The sequence below is a fragment of the Tachysurus vachellii genome, chromosome 15 (assembly GCF_030014155.1).
Source record: "Tachysurus vachellii isolate PV-2020 chromosome 15, HZAU_Pvac_v1, whole genome shotgun sequence".
NCBI lineage: Eukaryota > Metazoa > Chordata > Actinopteri > Siluriformes > Bagridae > Tachysurus > Tachysurus vachellii.
This window is the reverse complement of record NC_083474.1, coordinates 11,185,594-11,211,093: the sequence shown is the minus strand read 5'-3', so window position 1 is coordinate 11,211,093 and position 25,500 is coordinate 11,185,594. Positions and strand designations below refer to the sequence as shown.

The window sequence follows — 25,500 nt, the reverse complement described above, 5'->3', positions numbered from 1 at the left end:
TTTTTCTTTTTCTACACATCTCGAGGCATCCAGAGATTGTATCAGCTCCTGTTGTGTTCCGTGTCATGAGGATTTTGGACTTTCATTGAGATGAGGCCAACCCTGTGAGAATCCTAAGGCATCTAGAGATGTACCAGCTGCAGTTGTGTTCCTTATCATGAAGATTTTTCTAAGAGGAGATGCCAAGTACATGTGGTCTTTGAGGACAACAACCTCGTTTGTCACATATAAATTCACAAAACTTCCACTGCTCTCCCCAGGACAGCAGTGGAAGTTTTGCGAATTTATATGTGACAAACGAGGTTACCTATTAAAACATTATAGTTAATTACCATCAGGGCTAAGCTAGCATCAGAAGCCATGCCTGTTTTTTGTTCTCAAGATGCACAGTGTGAATGTTTGAACAGATTCTTGTTCCAATTGTCCAGTCAGTGCAAACATCACACATTAGGAATTTTTTAGTACATTTATATCATACAAACTACACACCTGTAAAATACAAAAAGGCTTAAAAAAATTATAAAAGGTGTAATGTTAAGAAGTATGTTACTATAGTATAGTATTATAGAGTAGGGTTATATATTTAATTTATATGTGATTAAGTTAAAACAGATCAAAATGATCAATAAAATATCTTCATTTCCATGAAAAACGTTTTGTTTGTTACATTGTTTATTTTAGTTTAAATAACCAAGATAAGTAATATAAAAGTATCGGTTTTATAGCAATATTCTATTATTTTTTATCAGTTTTGAAATGTTTTCTCATTAACTCTATGCACTCCACATCTCCAGCCTGATTTGGTGGCACAATTGATGTCAATGCACACATTTTATTCTGCTTTAGATTGCACACATTAAGAATTTATGGCCCGATTCAATGGCACATGTTGTAAAACTTCAGTGTGATTTCTTTCTTTTTCACTGTTTTTTTTTACCGTGTTCATGATTATTAAAAATAAAATGGCTCTACTTACATAATTCTCAGCATTACTCAACAGGGTCCAATGATCTTTAATAGTTATATGTCAAACAATTTGTGACAAAGTGTTGCATTTTTTAAATCAACTATTAAAAAAATAAATAGAAATATAGTCATAAGCAGCAATCTTGAGAAGCACCCTTTGCAAATAGCACCCCTAGTGGCTACTTCTTACCAAGTTGTATAGATCACTAAAGCAACCATAGATAAACATCATTTTAGAATTTCTGTGTTGGTAGCTCAGTGCTAACACTGTAAAGTCCATACTGAGAGCTGTTTGGCCAACAGGATAGCATTAGAAGGTCCCTCTGAGATTAGTACAACAACACAGTACACTAAGTTGTGGCATTATCCGACTTATGGGGCCCGAGAATCTATACTGTGAATGAATCCTTGCACCCTGTACAATCCACACCCCAACTTTTGCAGATAGCCTTAGCATTTAGTCCTGAATAAGGCTTTTAACCTCATGTGAATCACAAAATAACGTGAAGCATTTATAATATTTACGATGTTTGAGTGGCTTATGGGTCGTTGTTTTATGTTTATAAACCTTTTTTGTTGTTGTTGCGTTTCAGAAAACAAATAACGAAAAAGAAGCTATACCGTGAGATGTGCTATATTATGTTATGTGCAAAATCATTGCCTCACTTACTTCTTGATTGCTATTCAAGTTTAACAATGACAGATCATCGCCAAATTCCAGCCAAAACCTGATTGGCTGATGGTAGATATGTTTTCAAAAAAATCCAGAAATCATCAAAAATCTAGTTACAGATTGCCATTAAGATGCAACAGACTACAGCTTGCATTGACAGTTATCTGAAAAGAGCCCTGTATTATGTACAGTCACATTTCCTGCCTATAATTATTCACGTGACTCCATTCACTCAGACTTGCTATATAAGATTAGCTTGTGGTGGCTGTATTGTTTACAAATGTTCACCTGTTTTTGACGATTATGTAAAGTTGAACTCTCCCGAGACATTTTGTGATTTATGCAAATTATCCAAGTGGGTGGAGCCAAATTGTCCCTGAGGCTTTTTTGGGAGAACCCAATGATTCGGTAGGATTTAAGGTTTATGACAAGAGGAAGAAGAAGAAGAAAAAGAGGAAGAAAAGGAATATGATGATAATAATAATAATAATAATAATAATAATAATAATAATAATAATAATATAAATTTTAAAAAAATAAAAAAGTCCCAGAACCTTCAGTGCTAACAAAGAAAATGTCTAAAGAAAACAAGAAGGTTCTCAGCTCATTGTGTTTGACCCAGTAATACTATTACTACAAATAATAATAATAACAATGATAATGAGAGTAATAGGAGAATGATAGGAGAAGCATAAATATGGCTTATACCACTATGAGAGGGTAGCTCCATTTTTAATATTTAAAAATCAACTACATTAAAGCATCAGTGTTAATATAACAGAGATGCAATGAAGTGAGCAATACAGTTTTTACAAAATAGCTACATACACACAAAACAAACAATCAATCAATCAATCAATCAATCAATCAATCAGGGTTGATGATTATGCCAAATTTCACTAGTCTTGACTTGCTCCATTAAAATGACCTCTGTGCTTTGGGGAGTTTCATAATCCACAGACACACCAATTACTTTGGTGGAATAAACAAATACAGAGCAGGCAATACAAGAGTTAGTAAATAACAGAAGATGTGGGGGGGAAAAAAACTGAAGTCCACTGTATTCAATATGATATGTGTTATCTTTAATTACTGTTATTATTCATAATATCCACAGGCAAACATGAATGTAGTGGCATATAAACATGTTCAGACTAAGAGCTAAACTATAGGCATGCCAGTACTAGTTTCTGGTGTATACATAATGTACTTCTTTGACCTAGATTTATAGGTATAGTTATAGTTGGATCTAATATATTTATAGTTGGATATATCGGCACAATTCTCGGTAGGTCCGCCAATTCACTTCAAAACATAACTCAGAAGTGTCCATTAAAGCCTTTTCAGCACTTCATGCACAATTTTTCCTTCCGACTTCACTCGGTACACTAAATCACTTTAATGAACTGTGACAATAGTTAGACAGCTAATAACAGATATATTAGCTAGTGGACACAGCTAGGAGTAGAGCTACTTTACATGAGCAGACGGCAAGTTTTTAGTAGCAAACGGTAGCTATATTAGCTAGCAGGTAATAATAGTGAGCTAACTAATGAGACTAATGTTAGCTAGTGAGTTATATCCTGAACATTGCAGCTCTGCTAATGATATTCTTTTGTGTATTAAGAAGTGAGCTGGCCACTTTAGAGAACCTGTTCTACTTGTATACCACAAGACATTCGGTGGCAAGTCAACACATTTTTAATTTAGTTTATTATTTTTATTTACCTTTTTAAACATAGCAGCACCTTAAGTTGCACATAAAGTTCTCACAGATAAGAAATAAAAAAACAACGTTAAAAACTAATAAACAATTATCTGTAAATGAGATGCGGGATAATGCTAATATGTACTTAAAACTTCGACTTTGACCTGTATATATTTCTTGCTTGTTTGACGAGGTAAGATCATACATAGTGACAGGAGATTAAGATTCCATGCTAATAGAAAGTGTGTGCCTTCTTTGTTCTGTAAAACAAAGCGTATAAAAATACATTGACTGGCTCAAAGTAAATTGTCATTTTTTTAAAATTGTTCTTTGGAATATGTACATGTCGCCTGCGAGGAGAAATATCTTCCCGGAAGATATGCATTCTTCTGTTGAATTTTTCACACGATCCTTCCACTGCGATGAACGGAAGACAGCAGGAATTCTTCAACATAAAGTGTCCGAGCCCCAAGTACGTACAAGGCCAAAAATTTGTAGGTGATATTACTGCAGCATTACAAGATTAAACAGGAACAATATAGAGGAGTTGACTATGGTAAATTTGGGGCATTTTACATGACCCAGAAAAAAGTGTAACAACTGGTTTGCCACGATATACCAGATGAAAAGCAGAACACCATATTGCATTGTCATGCCTGCTTTCCTATTAAAAAATTCCATCCATTCTTACATTTTTACCTTCTAACTTTAGAGCCTGGTTTCTCAGTAGCTTATAAGAAGTTAATCAGAGTTTGTAACCATCCAACATGTGAAAAGCGAGTGCATAAAAAAAAATATATACATCACGTGCAAGACAAACATTAGCAAACGCATACAGTAGCATTCCCATGCTCCTGTAATAGACCTTGTACTTTGCTGGACTGCTTTTGATTTTTGCTCCCGCGTCTTAGCGACGGACGCTCGCTGTACCTTCGACGAGTAGTACACGAGGAAGCGTGGCTTTGAGGGAGACTACGACGTGCCCTCTTTCCTGCAGGGAGGGAGAGATCCTCCAGCACTCGTTTGCCAGTGGGCGCTATATCACTATTATTGCCACTGTTCAAGCTCTCATCATTTTCATCTTTGCTAGGAAAGTTTGACTTTGATAATTTAGAACCTCTCGTCCCACTGTCTGCATTTTGTTGGCCTGACGATTCCAGTTCACACCTGGAAGAAGACACATCTGCATCCTACAAAAGTCAGACAAATGCATATCGATAGTTTGTTATTTAGGCCACAATGCATGTCTAATATACATGAAGACTATTAGAAAGTTTTGTCTGTGTCTTCTAACCAGACAGTGCTCACTGGTAGTGATACAAACCTGGATGTGTGATGTGCTGGATGAAGATTCTGTAGAAGAGCATGACTTTGCTCCCTGTAGGTTGTACACAACTTCATACGGGGGCAAAGGTTCAGAAAAGGTCCCTACTGCTTCCAATGAAATGACTATAGTGCTGGTGTTGTCAGCACGAAGCAAGCGCTGACTCCATCTCTGAAGGGCCTGGTTCACCAGCTCCTGAGCACTACAAACGTTTTCCCTCGTCTTATGGCACTTAGTCTATGGGCATATTAAAAATAACAAAAATATTTAAAACATGTTCCTTTGATAGCAACAATACATTTTTTATAAAAATGAATCACAGAAATAATGCTGTCTGCTCAGAAATAATCTCACCTTGGCCCTATCGGTCTCCTGACACATGGATACTGCTTCTTGTGGTGAAACCATGTTCCAGAGGCCATCACTTCCCAGGATGATGTAGCGGTGCCGTTTTAGATCCAGCTTGATAACAGCGGTGTCAGGCTCAGGTGAAACTACAAACTCTCCACTGTAGAAGTCATAACTCCATAGATCACCTGGAAAAAGTATATGGTGACAAAGCCATATTGAGACAAATAAACTGTTTTGATGTTGAATTGTTTTTTCACAAATGCTGCTTTTGATTGTTATCAGGAGTACAAACACTAGCTCAGCAGTTATTTAGCATGACCAAACTCACCTAAAGCTCGAGCTACAGCGAGGAAAGGAATCTGATCAATGACTGTGCTTCTTCTGACTGGCCCATTGTGTGTTAGCCTGGGTCTCTTCCACACCACTCGATTCACCCCGGATTTTTTAATCACACTGAAACAGATAAGGAAAAATCATGAAAAGTTTAGATCGCTAAATCTTAGCATTATTCCTCCATTACATTCTTACAATGAACTCAAACTACTGAAGTAAAAGTGCATGCATTTGTGCAAGACTCACCTCCCTCCCAAGCCCTCGATTCTTTTCCTCTCTTTTGGTAGCTCAGGTTTGTGATCCTGTGTTATTTCTTCTGCTCGAAGCACCTCATCATTGGGACTGTCCTGCACCCCTAAAACCACCGCCGAGTCTCCAACGTGGGCCACGTACACACGATCACGGCGAATCACAACAACGCTTGCAGTTGTTCCAGATGTGCTGGGGAGGCCGGTCGCTGTCCTCGGCCATTCAGCTGCAAGAATCACAACGATGCATCCCATTTAGTATTATAAATTGAAAACGAGACTAAATTAAAAACTTCCTTTACAAGTCATATGCATTGTTAGTTTGCTGTAATAAAAATTCCTTTCCTATAATAGAATTCAAGTGTCCTGAGAGCTAGAAATGATACTGATAAACATTATTGCTATGGCAACCAGTAGTAGGAACTCCTACTGGTGATTCATAGTACAATGGCTGGCAAGAACGTGTGAATGCAACAGAAGGCATTACACCGATGATGTATCTACTAGTGATGCTCCGATTGATCGGCCACCGATCATGATTGGCCGATATTGGCTAAAAATAGCTTGATCGGCGAACCCCAAAAGCGCCGATCAAAAAAGCCGATCACGTGACGTAAATTACTCGCGCGACTTTTTCACACGTGCATGCACGGCGCACAGGTAAACAAAAGCAGAGCGGAGCTTTCCAGTGGCAACATGAGTTCTCCCGTCTGGAAGTTTTTCAAAGTGTCCGATAAAGACGTAAAGTTAGCCGTTTGCAATGTATGTCGCGATGAAATCCCTCGAGGTGGAAGCAAGCAACGGCATTTTAATACCACTAACATGATTAGGCATCTTAGAACACGCCATACAACTGAATATGCCGAGTATGAGAAACTAAACCAGCCGAAGCCAACAACATCCCCATCACTCAACCAGCCGACTGTGAGTGATGCATTTAAACTAGTAGTGATGTGAGTGTGAGTGATGCCTTTTATGATTGAGACCTGAAGGATTTTGTACTCTGTGTTAGTAGGCCAAGGCCCAGCATGTTTTGGTATGAAACATTTTGTGGCCAATTGTTTAATTTTAATATATTAAAGATTTTATTTACATTTTACAAGTAGCCTTGGCCTATGTAACCTCATACCATCCCAAGTTCATCTGGTTGGTAACTATCTGCTTGGCCTCCTTGTTTCTCTGCCTTGTTATTTAGAAAGGATGGCATTGGCTTGCAGTAGCTTTCATTATTTTATTTTTTGGATCTGATGTAGTTGGTTCCTCAACTACATCAGACGTTCATAATAATAACAGAAAAAAAAACACTTGCCATAGTTTTGTCCTTTGTGGCAGTAGCCAGTTTTGGTGTAACAAGTTTTACATTTTGCTGCCAATTATAAAATGTAATCAGTGTATTAAGAAGCTACATCCCATTAAGCTGATCTGATGTGTGTTGGTCAGCCTGACCCCTCTTTGTTTGGAATAATTTTAAGTTACTCTGCCTTATTTGGGAAAGATGGCCTACAGTAGCTTTAAGTTCTCATTTTCTAAAATAAACACTTGGTGGTTCTTCAAAATCTTGACTGTAGCCTATTTCTACATTTTTTTTTCTCAATACAGTTAATTTAGAGTTAATTTCATTTCTAAAAATGGTGCAAACTATGCTAGATTATAGATAAAAGATTCCCATTCCCCTGCCATTCTGTGATCGGCAGTGATCGGCAATCAGCAGATCATGATCTTGGTGATCGGTAATCAGTGATCGGCCCCAAAAATGCTGATCGGAGCATCTCTAGTATCTACTGTCTTAATGAAACTTTTTAACCAGAGTCGCACTCTGCTTTGCTTTCATGTGTTCATTCAATGAGATTCTCCTCAGTAATGGTCTCTTGATATCGACAAGAAAAACACTGCACTGTTCGGGTTTCTAACGGATCAGATTTGCAGCTTTTTTGTTTTTACTTCTGTCATCATTCAATAATGAAATCCTACAATATGAAATGATATAAAATGTTCAAGACATTTGAGACCCAGTGCTTTAAACCTTTTGTAGGTACTAGATTTTTAAGGCTTGCACGTTTACAAAACAGTATAGTTTAGTTAGTTATAGTACATAATAGTTATAGATCAGTTATAGCTTCAGTTTGGCAGTCAGAAATCAGAAATAAGCTCAACTCACACTCTAATTTTCACTTTTATCACACATTTACATGTTTTGTTTGGTTTATTAAATATGCCTAAAAAAGATTTCTAATTATAGTAGTCTTTAATTAATAGGTAATTACAGTTTCTCACCAGCTCATGGTCCTTATGCATAGAAGGTGAGAATAAAACAGCTTACAGTCTGCAACTTTAGCATGTCATTTAGTGTTTGTTAAACACCACCATTAACCATGCACTGTCTTGTTTGTCTTGTCCTGCACTGTTTGCACCAGGTTGCACAGATGCACTTAATGTATTTAGGACCACATACATACTAAGTCCTTAGCTCTGTCTTTGTGTTATGTAGCACCATGGTCCTGTGTACTGCAACATCTATATATGGTTGAAATGAAAATAAAAGCTTCTTGACTTGACTTGAATAACGCTTTGACTAGTAAAATTCAATGCTGCACATTTTCACTGTGTGCTGAAGGGTGAACCTTTTTCACAGATAACATTCGTTTTCCTTTTTTAATTCAAACAATAAAAGTAACTAATCTATTTTGTATATGGACTGTGCTTTAGTTGCAACCTTGTGAACTAGTTTAATCAATTCGTATGTGTACCTCTTAATTATAAAAATGTAAGTAACTAGTAAAAGACAGTTGGTAAAAGATGGTTTTAGGTCCATGGTGTAAATATAATTTGGGGACAATTCCTAATACCGCTTTAAAAAGATTTATTAAATAATGATACTGTGTACATTCTAACATACTGAACATTTTGGCAGCGGCAGGGTTTGGGAGAGTCATATTTACTCTGATTTAAAGCACGTATCTTATTAGACTGATGGATTTGACCGTCTCTGAAACGTCTTCACTTCTCTTTACACTTCTCAATTCTCTTTACACTTATATACTTACATCTTTATACTTACTTATATAACATAGTCTTGCTGATGTAATTGCATTTTACTGTAGAGCATTTCAAGCAACTTTGAAAAGCCTCTGATTTTCTTGTTTTCATTCTCCATTTAGTATATTAGTATCAGAGATGTTACATTAGCCGTTGTTGCTAACTTTCATACATCAGTGCTGCTGGGAGAGGGAGGGAGGGAGGGAGAGGGAGAGAGAGAGAGAGAGAGAGAGAGAGAGAGAGAGAGAGAGAGAGAGAGAGAGAAAGGAGAGTGTTTGTGCAAGCTAAAGTAACTCCACATTGTTTGTCCCATCCTCCTTTGTTCTCAAACTCACATATTGGTTATATTTACAGGTGATAAAAGTGAGTTATTTCATCTGTCTCTATTTCCATCATGTCCATTTCTAGTCTACATTCTATCATTGTTAATATTTAATATTTTGGAAAGATGTGCTACAGTTGGTACAACTCTATTTTGTAAATACATGAGTGGTTTGTTTGTGTTACCTGGATCAAAGATGACCTATTTCTATAAGAAGACAATCTATTATTACTTGCAATTTCTATTCACTCACCTAAATCTATTTCATTTGGTTCTATAGCAAGTATTTTCAGAAAACCATGTTACATGTTTTGATATGCAAACCATCATGAAGATGCAATACATACATAAAGCCCAATTCTGAACATGCATTGGCAATTTTTCCCTTAAGACAGTCGATGAAACCGAATGGTCACACAACTTTCAGCGAAGAATTTAATATAGCACATTAGCATAAAAATCGAGATGTAACTCTTCCCACTTTTTATGTGACCGTCTTTTGCCCTGCACGGTCTTCTTGTCTTTTGCCCTGCACGGTCTTCTTGTCTTTTGCCCTGCACGGTCTTCTTGTCTTTTGCCCTGCACGGTCTTCTTGTCTTTTGCCCTGCACGGTCTTCTTGTCTTTTGCCCTGCACGGTCTTCTTGTCTTTTGCCCTGCACGGTCTTCTTGTCTTTTGCCCTGCCCGGTCTTCTTGTCTTTTGCCCTGCACTGCCTTCTTGTCTTTTGCCTCTCTTGTCTTGTCCTGCAGTTTGCACTTTATGTGGCTACGAAGTCCTTAGTTCTGTCCTTGTTTTATGTAGCACCATGGTCCTGGAGAAACGTCTCATTTCACTGTGTACTGCAACAGCTATATATGGTTGAAATGACAATAAAAGCTTCTTGACTTGACTACATGCCGCCAGTGGTGCAAATGGTATTTCTGCTGGATTCTAGAAGTGGAACTCAGCATTAGACCTTGCCTTGTGTTCACCCATCAACATCAATACGCTTATGCTTTCTAAGATCCCTGACCAGTTGTGCCAAGTCTTTGCCATAATGCTGATATATACACAGCTGCGCTGCATCCTGGGGATTGGAGTCCAGCCTTGGCAATGGATCTCCTACAATGGCTCTCATTAACATAACACCAAACGATGGTGAGGAACGACGAGTGATCAAAGCCCTGGCTTTTGTTTATAAGCAACTCTTTAATGTAACGGCGCTCAATGTCACCCTGTGACGTCAGCGCGGCAATTTTCACCGCAATAACTGATATAAAACATCAGCACAAAACACTAAACACATCACTGACATCCCTGAGGATATTTAACCCGTATAAAGAGTGACACGAATGTAAAACTGCTCACATTAAGGCCTTTGCTAGATTCAGGCTCTGCGTGTTCTGTATACTTGGGGAAATAGTGCTATTATAGTGAGGGTCTTACACTGTGATGGCACCGAGACGGCGCACAAAAAAGCGAGTAAACACGGACTGACTTACGCAGTTTCTTCCACATTGCATGGTGGCAGGCGACGAATCCTTTCCGTATGGCTGCGCAAACCTCTTCGTCGTCTGTGGACCAGAAGCCTCTTTGTTTTTTGATCAGATCCCAGAGATGAGACTGTGCGTACCGCGCTGCGTCGGGGCCGCCGTGCCCATCGAACACCGCGTAGAAAGCCACAGCCCGGGACCGACGGCTGTGTGCCAGCGCACCGTGACCGGCTTCATCGCTCTCCGTCGCTGGAACACCTGAGGGACCTGACGGACACAGTCGCGACCCCTCTGTTCGCTCCGCGGGCGAATGTTCAAGATGATCGCCGGTGTTCTGCACTTCCGTCTCGGCGGCGGCGGCGTTCAACTCGTCCTCACTCGGCTCATCGTCTTGTTTAATCTGAACAAAATCCTCCATGTATTTCCTACCTCCTTGGTCTAAATAAACACTTGCTCGACACGAGAACACGTTTTCCATGGTCGGTCGGACGGTAAACGCGGACTAGGATTCAAACTGGGCCGAAATAACACAAGGCTCTTTTTTCCCTGGGTCTTTGTTTATTTTCGACCTTTGTAGGCATGCTCGGAATACGATGACGTCACCGACATGCGCGCTTAAAAACCGGATGTCATGAAAATAAAAGTCCAAAATGGCAATGGCGCAGTTTGTGCGCAAAAGTATTCCATTCCAGTCGTGTTCCTTTTGTATGTGTATATATATATATAGTGACGTTATATATATATATATATATATATATATATATATATATATATATATATGTATATATATATATATGTATCACACACACACACACACACACACACACACACACACTATGTGCAATCATTTAAACATTTTAAACAGACGTACTCAAGCTGCTTTAAATGATAAATTCGCACACATTAAATCTGTTGTATGCGACCACAAAACTTCATAACTTTCTCTGTTCACTATAGAGATGTATATGCAAAACTTTAATGTTAGGTGACATCTAGGGGTTATCATTGCCAGATTTTTAAATGGAGTTGTGGTCTATATTTCTATCTAAACTCAAATATTAAAACGTATATAAAGAAATGTATATATCACACAACGGGATGTATAAAAAAATACGTGCACGTAAATAGTCACGTGAAAAACGGGTTCTGCCTCGATTTTAAAGCGCGCGCAAATGGGCTTTTATTTTGATATGTCCAGTTGCTCTGTATGAGGTTTGTTTCGTTGTCAGGAAGTAGATTTCTTTGATTTGCATTTCTTACCGGAAGTAGTTATGGGACACTTTTGACAGTGTCTCTGGCCGTAGAAGCACGACACACAAGCGTTCACGTTTTGGTGGCTTTTTGTTATATTTCGGGTGAAATAACACAACAGTATGCGAGATAAATTTTAAACTTTGATTCCACTTTATTGTTAGCTGCTCCGTTTGCTACTTCGGGTCTTTGCTAATTAGCCTCTATGCTAACACTAGTGTCAGTTCGCTCGTCGGTGTTAAACTCCGAGTGTAACTGATTAGGAAAGACTTTCAGGGGCTCTGCATTCGGGTGTGTTCTCTAACATGGACGCTTGGTCCTTTTTTTGTAGCATAAACGTATTCAGAATAGCATACCATTAACTTTAGCAGTTTATTTTTGGCAGGTTTTGTATAAAAATGAGGAAAAAAGCAGCGTTTCTCCAGAATAGGCCTTTTTCTAGTTTATTTACTCATCAGGATGTTTAATGTGTAGTATTGTAGTGTAGTAAATGAAGTTGTAACATAGTGTGAACATTGTGTGTGTGTGTGTGTGTGTGTGTGTTTTCTAGTTTGTTCGATTATTTACCTCTTCCCTGAGAGGTTGTGTGTGAAGACAGGCTTCCAGCCATGGTAAGTTTCTAACATACTAAAGTGAAGTTAACATGGCCAGGGAATTAGTTAAAAAAAAACAAACGCATTTGTGTTGTTTGTACAAAGATATGTGCAAACAAACATATCTTGTACAAAGATATGTACAAACAGGCTGAAATGTATTTTAACCCAAAAATCAGAGATTATTGTGCAACTAAAGCCAGCGCTTTAAAGATTAGAGAAGTCATATTAGATCAGGATTCCATGAAGTGAACCGTTGAACATGTTTGTAAATGAAAATTCACTCTTTGTGTTTAGTCTGCTGTGTTGGATCTGAAGACGAAGGAGGAGAAAGATGCGGAGCTGGACAGGCGTATTGAAGCTTTGCGGAAGAAAAATGAGGCTCTAATGAAAAGACATCAGGTATTAGACGGCACACTGTCTGTCAGACGTGTGTTTTGTCGGTTGTAAAATTTTATGAGGAAAAAAGAAAGCATGGCCATGTTATTTAGAATTTATGTCAGCTCCAGAATGATTTGTACACTTAAAGACAGCTAAACTGCTATGTAGTTTATAGTTTAGTGTAAACTAGTATATCCATGATCCTCTCTTATGTAGAGGAGATTATGTTGAGTAGGTCTAAAGCTTAATTCTGTACTTGGACATGGAGTCCATGATGCCCAGAATTCTTTTCAAGTCAAAACCATCTTGAGGGTTTGTTGCCAAACGCTCTCATCTCATCTCACTGGCTCCAGTGAAAGTTTCAGCAACATTTAGCGAACTCCAGGAGCATGTATTTGTGGTTAAATAAAGGAAAATGCTTTCAGTTGGCATATAGAAGCGGCATCTGTTTGTAGATTTTGAGTCCCAAATGCTTATGACTGTTGGAGAAATATATGATTCTCTTAACTGCTGATGAGGGCAAAGTACATTTGCTTCTTCTTACAGGCAGGTTCATTACAGCTCTAATTGGTAGTTAGTTGTTAATTGTCTTTAATCCCTGAACAGCAAATGTTCAGGTGCCTAGTTATTTATGTAATAGCCATTTCCATTTGTTTTATGATAGTCAGCAAATCTTTGTCTCATTGCTTTTGTGTATTCTTAAGTCTTCCTTACACTAATGATGGGAAGGTAATTTGTCACCTCAAAATATTGGTGGAACAAGTAGTCATGACCATGTTTGAAAATACTCAAATTTAAAAGTAGATTTGTTCATAAGAGTGTTTAGAGGTGCTAATAATTGTGTAAAACATATTCTCATTAGGGAGAATATGTATTCCCAGTGGGAGATTTCAACAACAAATGTGCTTTCCGTAGCCTTTAAAAAAAATCTTTACCAAAAGTGCCAGTAATTCACTAGCCAGCTTGTTATCTGCTACTAGGTGATATTTCTTTTTTTAGCTTCTGTGTATTAGATGCAAAACAATTGGTAAGCATCACACATTTTTTTCTTGGTGTTTTTTTTTTTTTTTTTTTTTTTTTTGGTATTCATGTAGTAAAGTAAAAGGAAAATATTGCTGATTTGCCCCAAAGTGTTTCTTTTTTATGGAATAATACGATTATTAGTGAATTTCACCTGTGCACTTGTTTCCCCTACATCAGGAAATAGAAGAGGACAAAAAGAAGGCAGAGCAGGAGGGCATTGCTGTGACAACACACCGCAAGCCCCGTACTCTTGAGCATGATTCAGACCGGCGGAAGATTGAAAAGGAGAACTTCACTGTGACAGTGGACCTGTTTAAACCCAGCGGGGTAAGACCATTGGTGTCAATGTGTCAGATTGATGCAAGTGATCATGGTCTATGTTGAAGTTTGGTTTGTCAAGGAGTTGACAAACGTTTTAGTGGTTTTAATAATCCAATATAATGGTTAGTCTTGTGTTCTGGTGTTCCTGGGCATGGGTGTTTTGAAAATCTAGTATCTGTTCTTTTGTGTGAGGAGGAATACTTCCAACTCCGTCCAGGGTGTATCCTGCCTTGATGCGCAGGATCAAGAGATAGGCACAGGCTCCCCGTGACCCGAGGTAGTTCGGATAAGCGGTAGAAAATGAGTGAGTGAGTGAGGAATACTTCCAGAGTTCTACAAAATGACCTACAGCAGGCTAGTGGCATGCATGTTCCTGGCCAAACTTTTAGAAACAGACACTACGAAGATGGCATAAGGAGCCAACATCCTCTAGTGGGACCTGTGTGCACAACCCAACACTGTGCTGCTTGATTGGCATTTGCCAGAGAACACCAGAATTGGCAAGTCCACCATTGTCGCCACATACTCTTCACAAATAAGCAGGGACACGCTGAGCACTTTTGACAAACAAGTCTGTAGATGCTGTGGGGAACATAATGCTGCCTGCAACATTATCCAGCATGACCGGTTTCGTGGTGGGTCAGTGATTGTTTTGGGAGGAATATCCTTAAAATGCTAGTGAAAGGTACCAATGCTGTTGTTAGGTACCAGGATGAAAAACATTGTCAGAGACATTTTTGGACCTTACACAGGTGTAGTATACACACCCTGTGTATAGAAAGTTTCTGGATGATGGAGGCATGTCATTCACTAGCCCTCACATTCCCAACACTTGAAGAGAGTTAAGAAGCACTGAGACAATATGTAATGGAGTACCTGAAGTAGCACCACAGACTGTTCAGGAGCTCACTGATCTTGGTCTGGGAAGAAATCCCCCAAGGACATAATCTGCCATCTCATTAGGAGTATGCCCAGCCATTGTCAGGAGTGCCTACAGGCACACGGGGGACATACATGCTACTGTCTTACATTATGAGTTGTAATGAAACTCATGCACATTGGATCAGCCTGTAATCTCAGTCTTTACTTAGAATTTTGGTGAGATTTTTAATCCAGCCCTCAGTGGGTTGATGATTTTGGTTTCCCTTAACCATTGCCACGTCATTTAGTTATCAAAACAAGTTGCAAAATCTGTATATATAGTAAAGATTTTCATTATTATTTTTTTTTTTTTAAGATTTATTAGGTAATTTAAGCATTCTCTTTATCCCTTTAATGTTTACAGCATATTGAACTCTATTTGCTACGTTCAAAATTCCACTTTAAGTTCACTATCCTACAGCTGAATAAGTGTAAAGTAATAAAAAGAAGACTTGATGCTTCTGGACCATAATCGCTGCAACCTTTTCCTCACAGCTCTCTAAGGTTTTAATTTCCCACCTGGGGTTCACTGAGATAGATTGTAGTGCATTTTAATCAATGCCTGTAGAGTTATCTGGGACACAGATGGCCCGTGCAGTGGCGATTAGAACTCCCACTGTGTACCGTGAAGGTCAGACGTCTCACTGAATGGACTGTAACATATGATGGAACTTAATGAATGTAGATGAGGAATTGCACAGGCAGGAGCTTGCCTTAAGTGTAAAGCCTGTCCACTTCTAGGATACATAAGGCATCTGGGAGTCAAATCTTTCTATGAAAAATATTATTCGCTATTAGAAATAAAGTTTCTGTTCACTAGTTGTTGAACAAAAAGACTGTCAGTGAAAATGATGTTGCTTTGCTGAATTTAGGTTATTTTTGTCAGCACATTATCCATTTTATCCATTTGTTGCTTATTTATTTGAAATTGAGAAGCACCTTATCAAAAGAAAATCTACTACTTAAAAAACAGAAGGGGATTCGATGCCAGAAGTAATGTAAAGCGTTTTTATGGGATGTTACAATCTCAATAGTAGGTATAAATAAAAAAGGGACCCCAGTAGATTAGTCAGAGACAGTTTTCCGGTTAATGTTTCATATAAGAACACAGAATATCCTGCAGTGATTAGACAAGAAAAACAATGTTGCTTTCCTGTTAATGGATAGTAATAATTCAAAATTATTGGTGCAAGACTCCGTGGTTTGCAAAGTGCATTTCTACTGTCAGTGTTTAAATGATGGAGTTTGTCATGAGAGCATGGATAGCTTGAGTCATGCAGTCATGAGTATTCAGATGAAAAGATTAGTTAATTCCCTATTTTGAGAGTAAATTTTATGAGAGCATGCAATTCTTTGGAGCTCGTTGGTCTTGGAGCTATAAACCTTCATCATGACAAATTTTACTGTTTTAAGGTTTCACTAGCAGTATTTCAAGAAAATAAGGTATCTGTGTACAGGAATTTGCATGTAAGAGCAGACAGACTTGCTTATGGCATGTGGTTATAAGTGAATTATAAGCTGAAGGTCTGATTCTGATCTTTCCTGACATTTCCAGGAAAGTCGAGTGGTGAACGATAGGCAGTTAGCACAACAACACGCTGAACGTGAAACAGAAGACGGGTTTGCTGGCCGCCCCCAACCTAGAACAGGTTCTGGGCGGCTGAGCAGAGGTGGGCAGCGTGGAGGTGGTCACCGCCCTGAGAGGAGAGAACCACGAGAACCATGGGAACCACGAGAACCACGGGAACCACGAGAACAACGGGAACCACGAGAACAACGGGAACCACGAGAACAACGGGAACCACGAGAACAACGGGAACCACGAGAACAACGGGAACCACGAGAACCACGAGAACCATGGGAACCACGAGAAGGTGAAGGAGGAGGAGATGGCCCTTTACTCAATGAACGCTCCCGAGGACGACGGGGAGGAAGAGGAGGAAGAGGAAACATGCAGCAGGTTGGCTCAGGGGCAGACAGAAAATCAAAGGTGAATTTCTTTTATGACAAACACCTGTAAATGCAAGTCTAGACACAAACATGTTGTGTTCACTAGGTGCCAGCTGGATCATTTTCACTTGGGTTTCTACTGATAGGTGAAGCACTCCATTATGTCTTCCCTGTCAGATGTCCTGACAAACATGCATTAATGTGCGTCAGTGTTTTTGACACTATCGCACAGTGGTTTCATTCAGAGACATGTTTAATGGAATTAAGCTTCAAAATCATATTTAAATATCTTATTTATCTTTACATTGCATAGTTTTATAGGTTATACAGTGAAATAGCCTTGTTGCTGACATAGTATTAAAAATCAAATAACTGTTTTTCAAACACTGTTTGGCCTATTTTTAACCATTAAAAACAATACACCGATCTTATAAAATATCAGCTATATATGATGCATTTGCCTTTACTCAGGAGTGGGAAGAGAAAAGAAGGCAGAACATTGAGAAGATGAACGAGGAGATGGAGAAGATTGCAGAGTATGAGAGAGGTCAAAGGGTGTGTAGCTCAAAGCCTTTATATCTGCTACTCTGCTTATCGGTGAAATATTGACATGACTCGTTGTTCACTATTTGCATCTATTCATTAAGGCTGATGGTGAAAAGCCCATCAGAAACTTTCTTGATGATCCACGGCGCAGTGGACCAATCCCTGACACGGATCGCAAAGAGGGAAGCCGCAGACACGTCCGCAACTGGGGTGGGCTAGATTTTGAAAATGTTAAGACTGGAGCTGAGGCAGAGAAAGAATGGACGGTTAGGATGGTTCTTGCATTTACATTATAAAATGATAGATTGTGTTGTCTGGGGGGATTCAGAACATTAAATAAATCACTGGCTCTATCTTTTGCTTTGTCTCTTTTTCACATTTTATGTATCTTTCTGACAGATTCGGAGGCCTGGAGGGAAAGGCTCAGTGGATATGACTTTGTCGATGACCGGCAGAGAACGGGCTGAATATCTGCGCTGGAAAAAGGAGCGTGCTCAGATAGATGAAGAAAGGTTGGCTCGTCATCGTAATGCCACTGGTCAATGGAGACGAGAGTGGGATGCCCAGAAAACCGACACAATGTAAGAGTCATAAAAACACAACTGTATATTGTGTATCATTTTGATTATAAGTTTATTTCATTTAATATGTTTTTACAATTCCTTAAATACACGATTATGAATTATACATTTGGGAACGAGAGCAATAGAATGTTCACAAGAAGATACTGGCAAAATAATTGACCCAGCATTGCCTTCACAGGTTTACAGAAGACCCAGCTGTGGCTGGAGAGGGCATGGCAGAACCATGCAGCAAGAGAGGCAAGTCTCTCACTTTCTTTCTCTCTCTCTCTCTCTCTCTCTCACTCACTCACTCACTCACTCACTCACTCACTCACTCACTCACTCACTCACTCACTCACTCACTCACTCACACACACACACACACACACACACACACACACACACACACACACACACACACACACACTCTTCCTTGTCGGTGTTTGGTGATGTTTTGTGATGTGCTCTCTCAGCAGATAGGGGGCGTAATGCCCGTACACCACAACGCAGTGGGGTTACAGGTCAGCTTGTGGCATGGGACATGTCTGTGTATGGCGTGTGACTCATTTATCCCACTCACAATAATTTCCCTTGTTTATCATCATATAGGATTTTTGGCTATAGCTAAGCTTTTCAAGTGACTATTAAAAAGTAAGGCAGCTTGCATCCTTTGTCATATGCACTGTTTAATGCTAATTACTTTGCTATATTACATCACATGTCAAGTCAAGCTTCATGCCAAGTCAAGGCCACATTTGCATGTTTTTGTTTATCCTCCTTATTAATCTTCAACATTGTTTGGTGGGGATCATGATGACAAGGGGGACATCTAATACTTCGAGCTAGTCTGTACTCTTCTCTGCTTGTTCGCTGTGCATTTGCTTTCAAGATCAGACTGTCATCTATTCCATCAGATTATTTAACTCTCTCTTCTTGCAGATGATAACAGAAAACCTCCCAAGACACCCACTTTTGGAGATTTCCTAGGGCAGGGCAAACCCAGAGAAGCAGGCCATGGAGGTAGAGGAAGAGGGAAAGGACGAGGTCAAGGAAAGAGTTACAGGTATATCTCACTTTTGTTGTACATGGTCCCTGCCCTAAGCTCCATTTAAAGCATTATTTGGACAATCTGAACACATTTCATGTACAGTGCACTAAACCTATTGGTAAACAACTTATTTCTTTTCCAATTTACCATTTCTTGACTAGCATGCATGATAACCGGTGGGAAGCAGAAAAAGAGGAGGAAAAAGGGAAAAAGGAGGAACAGGAAAAGGAGAAGACAAAAGAAGAGGATAAGCCCAAAGCTCCAACAAAAAAGGTGAGTTTATTTTTTTCTTCCAAAGGCTTGTTGTTTCATTACTTCATCCCTATAAGATGTAGGTGATGTTGGAGTATTAAATAAATGACTGTTCATTTTCCTGTAGAAGCAGATTGCAGTTGCGCTAGAGAAATCAGTGGCTGAAGATGAAGACGACGAGTGGGAGGATGCCAGTGATGGAGATGAAGTTGAAGATGAGGAAGTTGAAGAATCTGAGGATAAAAAAGGAGTTTCTCTGAAAGAAACTAAACCCTTGGAGAAGAGCTCCCCTGCTGCATCTAGTCCCAGTCCTAAGGAACAGAGGACACCCAGACCAAAAGTGCACATCCCTTCTTCCCCACAGGAGTCTCTCCCTACTCCGGAGGGCACAAAGCCTGTCAGCCCCTTTTCTCCTCTGGAAGGCCACCAGCCTGTATCAGATTGGGGAGAGGAGATGGAGATGCTTTCCCCCAAAAGCAGCTTGGGTGAGAGTCCCTTGAAGCCCAGCAGTAATGAAAGCAGTCCAGCTCAGAACAAGAGCCGAGAGGAGGAGGTAGAGGAGGAGGAGGAGGAGCACAGCGATGCAGCCAAGAATCCACCCCAGCAGTCTGACAAACAGCATGACACCCTGACTGGTATGAACACGTTACTGCAGTTTGTGTGTTAGTAGAAAATAGCCCCTGTTTTTAATGTTTTAATGTTTTTGACCTTAATGTCAAAAATATTAATACTCCAGTCATCACGGGAGTGACTTTGTCACATTTTAAGAAAAATCTCACTGAAACTTTTGAGTTAGTATTGAATACATGACCGGCAGGGCTACTGCCTTACAGAATATTTTTGGACCAATCAGACCATTATCGAATGACATTTCATAACATGCATGTGTAATACATTCATATTATTTTGTTTTAGAAGCAGATTTAACTGCTCCTGCACTCCTTGAAGAATCAGTATCATCAAACCAGGCTGATTTCACATCTAGCAGCAATAAGCCCACAGAGCCGGCAGAGAATTCAACTACACAGAAGGGTAAGTAAATAGAAAAACAGCTTCTAAAATTGCTCTCAGTGAGCACCGGAAAGTTTATTTATTTATTTATTATTACTATTTTTTTAACTAAGCCATTGTAATTTATTCCATCAGAGGAGAGTGAAGACACTGAAGTGACTGTAGAGCTGGATTTGAGTGAATCTAGACGTGAAAATACAGCTCCAGCCGAGTCAAAGGATCAGCCATGCTCAGGTGCCGTTTTTATTACAGACTTTGAAACAGTGGTTTTTCGTAAGAACTCACTTACTTAAGCTAACATCTGAGCATGCGCCAACACTATGCCCTGTCTCACTCGTTCTTTGGCCCCCTCTGTCAAAACCTGTCCCTTCACTCACCTCTCTGTCTATCCCTCTGTCCATCTGTCTTGTGAGATGGCATCTGCTGCTATGTTTGTCTCTGTAATGACACATGAGAATCTACCCCTTCTGCTCCTCTGGCTGTGACCGTCCTCTTCTGCTCTGGGACTCTGTGTTCTTGTCTACAGGTTCACACTGGCTGTCAGTCACCACAAGAGCTGTACTAACATCTCCATTCACTGCTTCCTGGACCTCATTTTGTCCATTGCACTGCTTTTGCTATCTGCTGGATTGCATATGGGCACGTCATGCACATCTGCTTGCGCAAACTTTTTTAAAAAAAAATTACATTTCTTCATCTGCCTAAACGAATGATCTGTGATTTCTGGTCATTTGAAAGATGGCAATTAGATCTGATCTTGTAACTCCTATCCTGCTGCATCTCATTTGATTGAATGGTGTCATTAACATATGATAGGATAAACGATGGCTGAATTGGTTGCTGCTCCAGAGCTGCTTGGTTGTCAGGCAGCATGTATTTAGACAATTACATTTCATTCCAGACATCCACCAGTTGTATCTTGAATGGCTCGAGCTAAATTTGTTTCCCAGTTGTTACACTTTGTTCACATCATTGAATTAAAGTCCAGATGCCCTCTCAGTACACAAACATTACAACCAAAAGAAAATATTAGCATTTTAATATGTACAACTATGCATTTTCTAACATATTTAAAAACTGCAACAAAAACAGTATTTATGCCTATTTATACAATGCTGTTAAGCACTGGCACATAAAAAAATTATGATTATTGATAAAGGTTTAGGATACAGTTCAAGGGATATTTATACCTCTATATAATTGTAATAGTTTCTGTTTTCAATAATTGATTCTCCAATAGAATTTTTGTTTTTATTGGGTTTTTTTTTCCACCCAAACTTTAATTAACCTTCATTCTCATCATGATGGATTAACCAAATACTAAATCCTATGTCTGTCATGACAATTTCTAACCTATCCAGAAATGACCTGAATATCAATATGCTGAATACACAGTGCCATTTGTTTCTGTCCAGAATGGCACTAAAGTAAAGATCATCATTTTATTTATTTATTTTTTATTTCAAATTGACAAAAAATCAGACTTCATGTGCACTTTACATCTGCAGAAGACTAAAAAAACCTAATCAGTTTTGTTGTTTTTTTCCCTGTCGTCCTTGAAACAATAGTAAAGAAGCCTATTGGCATTGTATCATCATAATGATCAGTGTAATACATTCTTATATTTCCCCCAGATCCAATTACTGACACACATTAAGCCTGTTTAGAGAAGGCAGGAAATTGCAGTAAACCTCTAATTATTGCTAAAAAGCCTTTCTGTGGAAACAGAGATTCTTAAGATGATGGGTGGAATTGGAAGCCTCAAAAAAAAACAGAAGAACCCATTGATTATCAATGATGCATTTTACATGTTGGAGCCACTTAATGCACTAACTATTTAGTCAGTGTTAGGGTTTTTTATTCTAAGAGTTACTGGCTATCAAGTCACTTCTGGAGTGAAGGAATAAATGTGTTAAATAATTTATTGTAATTCAAGCAGATATGCCTCTAGGGGTTAGTACAGAGACTGCATTCTTAAATGTTTAGAACAGTCTAAGCTCTACTGTAAAATACACTGTGTTCCTAAATTCATTCATCAGAAACTCATTAAACATGCATCTTTAGAGGTTCTGTAAGGGTGCATTGGGATAATTAAAGGTTTTGAGCCTCCTAAAGGGTTCTATATATAACATTTTAAAAGTTTCTGTCCACTCTTTTTCAAAATTGAATAATGTAGTAAATACAAGGCTTTTTTTTTTTTATGGTACTCATTTGATTTATTGTAATAATAATACATATGCTTTTAGCTGTGAAGTGGGAGTTTTTGAGCTTCTTAAAGCACTACGATGATGCCAGTGCTTTGCTCTTGTTTTCTGTCTCCAGGCTAAAGAGTAACTGCAGTAAGTGCAGCACTAGTGATCTTGCAAGATAGGGGGAAAAAGGTAAGAAGAGGTGTAAAGAAGACATCTGCTGTAATGGATATCCACTGCCTGAAAATCAGGAGGATGGCAAGCCCTATGATGATTTATCCCAACCTCCAAAACAACTCATTGTTTGGTTTTGTGTTCTTTCAGCACGCAGACTATTCTGTTATGTGTTTCAAAATTTAGGACTGCAGTTTATTGGGGCTCTGCAAACCATTTGTGTAACACTGTAAACTTAATGAAGAGCATTATATGCAAGGCAAAAAGTAAGTATATCCTAAGAGCTGTAACTTTGTTTTACGTGACATTTGGTAACATCTTATCCTAGTCACAAGACGCATTTTGTCAGTAATAGTTTGGAGGCAAACTTTCGCTTCTTGCTGCTTTAGGTCCTCAAGGGTTAGCCAATCAAATGCATGCTTTGGTTTGTGTATTATACCTATGCAAACAAAATGGAAACAGGCATTAGAATTATCAAAGCTATTTGTAAAAAAAAATGGATTTTTCTTTTAAATTCATGTCTAAGATTTTAATTTGCCTGCAAAATAAGGTGTTACAAAAACTCTCATTTATAATTTATACCCAATCTGTATGTGTATTGCATTCTGACCAAAGATACTTCTTAGAAGGTGTTTTGTAGATGAGTCTGTTGGATAAATAATGACCAATTGAGGCAAAAAATGTGTACTTCATTAGAAATGATCTTGGTTGGGTTTCTTTTTTTATATTTATGTATATTTTATTGTTTTTGCTTTTATGCTCTGTTTTCTTTTGTCTAGGAATTTTTCTTGATTTTCTTTAAATGCAGGCAGTTTGGTTTATTGAGATTGTTTTAGTAGCACAGGTTTCTATCGTTTAGTAAATTTAGTGGAAGTATCTGGATTGTAATAACTTTTAAAAATGGTGTACATTCCAATGCTTTGTGCATCATCTTTCATTGTTTGCTTTGAGAACCCTTGTTTTTAAAATACAAACACAAAAGTGCTCCTGGAGCAGCAAAAATCATAAAAGATTGTGATTGTATTACATCGATCAGATCATGTTTACTTTAGAATTAGATTTAGGTCTGCCTCTGTTGGTGTTTCAGCAGTGCACATGTGCTAGTGTTTGTAGGATTCTTCCCGCAGTGAAACACTATATTTCAGTCACTTATTTTTGAAGTTTGAATTGATGCTTATGCCTTTTTATTTGTTATGTAAAGGATGCATTGTTATTTACGTTGAATTTTCTTCTAAAATAAATGTATATCTTTGCCTTAAATGTCCTGCTGTAAATTAATGATCTATAAATTATTTTAGTTGTTATTCTTGGTCAGTGTGTCTGTGCGTGTCATCAGGCAGTAGTAGGACTGTATGATCATGGAGATGATCACAATCCTCTGTAATGAAAATTTGCTTTATTAAATTATTTTTGGCATGTAATAAACATTTCAGGTACTGCGTCAAGTGGATGTCTAAATTGTGAGATTTAAACTCGTGATTGTGAGAAATCGGGTCAAAATTGTGTGATAAGAACTCGAAATTGTGTGCAGAAATGTCAAAATTGAGTGTCAAATATAAAACCATCAATATAAAAGTCAAAGGTCAGAGATTTCAATTCAGAACTAGCTTTTTTCTTTATTTATGTGAAAAAAAATGTATAATATGATAAGATTTGGCTTATAAAAATTTTTATTCTGCTGTAATATTGTCAATATTGTTAAGCCAGTGTGGCACAGAACTTACTTCTCCGAGCAATAAGGAAAACACAACACCAGCTAACAAATGAGCCCAGCATTGCTCCACTAAACACTAACATGTTGGAAGGTTGATCTTTTCTTTAAAACCATGAATATCCTTTCTGAATTCTAAACCCCTGGTTTGTACCACAATCGCCTCCTTAAGCCCCGCCCACAAAACGGGATGCAGTGCGCGTGTTTTTTCACTGCGAGGACGCGCACTTGAGTGATGCTTGTAGTGTAAAGAGCTGGAGCTCAACTGTCCCATACCGAGTACGGAGACTTGTGTGCAAGCTGTCCCAGCTGAACTGTTCTGAGATCTCGTCACAATATCCAGCAAAGGTCTTTATCCGTCATAACACAATGAGGGGAGGCAAAAAAGGCGCAGGAGGAAGGCAAAGCGTGAACGCAGCCAGGAGACCGAGTTATCCGTCTGATCCGTGGATAAATCAGGCCAAGTCAAGCACCAGGGTTTGGGTTAAGGTTGCAATGGGCATCGCTTATTTTCTATGCGTTTCCATCGCTGCCTTCTTCTTAGCGATTTACTACGTTTTCTTCTGGACCCCTGGGACTTCCAACTCCACTGATGTGGTCAAGATTAACAACAGACTGGATTGTGGAGGAAATCAAACACCTGCTGGGAAATAACAACAGAGAAGAACAGCACAGAACACGCAGGACATTTTCTTTTACCGCATCAGAGATTTCCTGAATTTTTTGGCCGTTCAGTCTTTCAGACAGACGTTTGAACTGTGACTGAAAATCACTGCAAACTTTTTCTGCAAGGTTCTATCATCAAGATCCGTTGTTCTTATTGTTCAACTTGGCAATAAGGTCATGTAACCAATATATATATATATATAGGAACAAATCTATGCATTTAATCTTAATTCTTATTTATTCCTTGTTTGTTTGTCTTGATTTCTTATCCTTGCACAGTCCTGGTAAGAATGACATATTCATGTATTGTAAGTAAACATCATAGCACTGGACTTTGTAATAAACAACTAGCCGATATAATAGTGATAGGCTAAATGGAGAAAGGATCGTGACACTGATGATCCAAATAACGTTTTGAACATCATGATTTGCACAAATAAATGCTGACAAACAGTGATTATGTTTGG

General features: G+C 38.7%; 2 protein-coding genes across 7 annotated transcripts; one reads left to right on the top strand and one right to left on the bottom strand.

Annotated features, from left to right (window-relative positions):
* Nucleotides 1–2,355: 2,355 nt before the first annotated feature.
* ppm1da (protein phosphatase, Mg2+/Mn2+ dependent, 1Da) lies at nucleotides 2,356–11,032 on the bottom strand. Its single transcript, XM_060887957.1, has 6 exons — nucleotides 10,443–11,032; nucleotides 5,602–5,830; nucleotides 5,351–5,475; nucleotides 5,026–5,207; nucleotides 4,672–4,908; nucleotides 2,356–4,537 (listed from the first exon to the last, which is right to left on the bottom strand). Exons 1-6 carry the CDS (start codon nucleotides 10,909–10,911, stop codon nucleotides 4,169–4,171), a joined length of 1,611 nt encoding a protein of 536 aa, XP_060743940.1. The 5' UTR covers nucleotides 10,912–11,032; the 3' UTR covers nucleotides 2,356–4,168.
* A 674-nt stretch (nucleotides 11,033–11,706) lies between these two features.
* Nucleotides 11,707–23,916, top strand: ccdc9 (coiled-coil domain containing 9). 6 transcript variants are annotated; one of them, XM_060887933.1, is made up of 17 exons: nucleotides 11,707–11,975; nucleotides 12,235–12,295; nucleotides 12,575–12,679; nucleotides 13,859–14,008; nucleotides 16,479–16,734; nucleotides 16,771–16,913; nucleotides 17,345–17,428; nucleotides 17,521–17,685; nucleotides 17,819–18,000; nucleotides 18,182–18,240; nucleotides 18,456–18,503; nucleotides 18,922–19,045; nucleotides 19,192–19,303; nucleotides 19,410–19,917; nucleotides 20,198–20,314; nucleotides 20,429–20,527; nucleotides 22,616–23,916. In XM_060887933.1, the coding sequence occupies exons 2-17, from the start codon at nucleotides 12,293–12,295 to the stop codon at nucleotides 22,618–22,620; spliced, it is 2,160 nt and encodes a 719-aa protein (XP_060743916.1). In that variant the 5' UTR covers nucleotides 11,707–11,975; nucleotides 12,235–12,292; the 3' UTR covers nucleotides 22,621–23,916. The 6 variants fall into 6 exon arrangements, with proteins under 6 accessions (XP_060743916.1, XP_060743914.1, XP_060743911.1 ...); XM_060887931.1 differs by having other exon boundaries at nucleotides 16,479–16,913; nucleotides 20,201–20,314; XM_060887928.1 differs by having other exon boundaries at nucleotides 16,479–16,913.
* The last annotated feature ends 1,584 nt before the right edge of the window (nucleotides 23,917–25,500 follow it).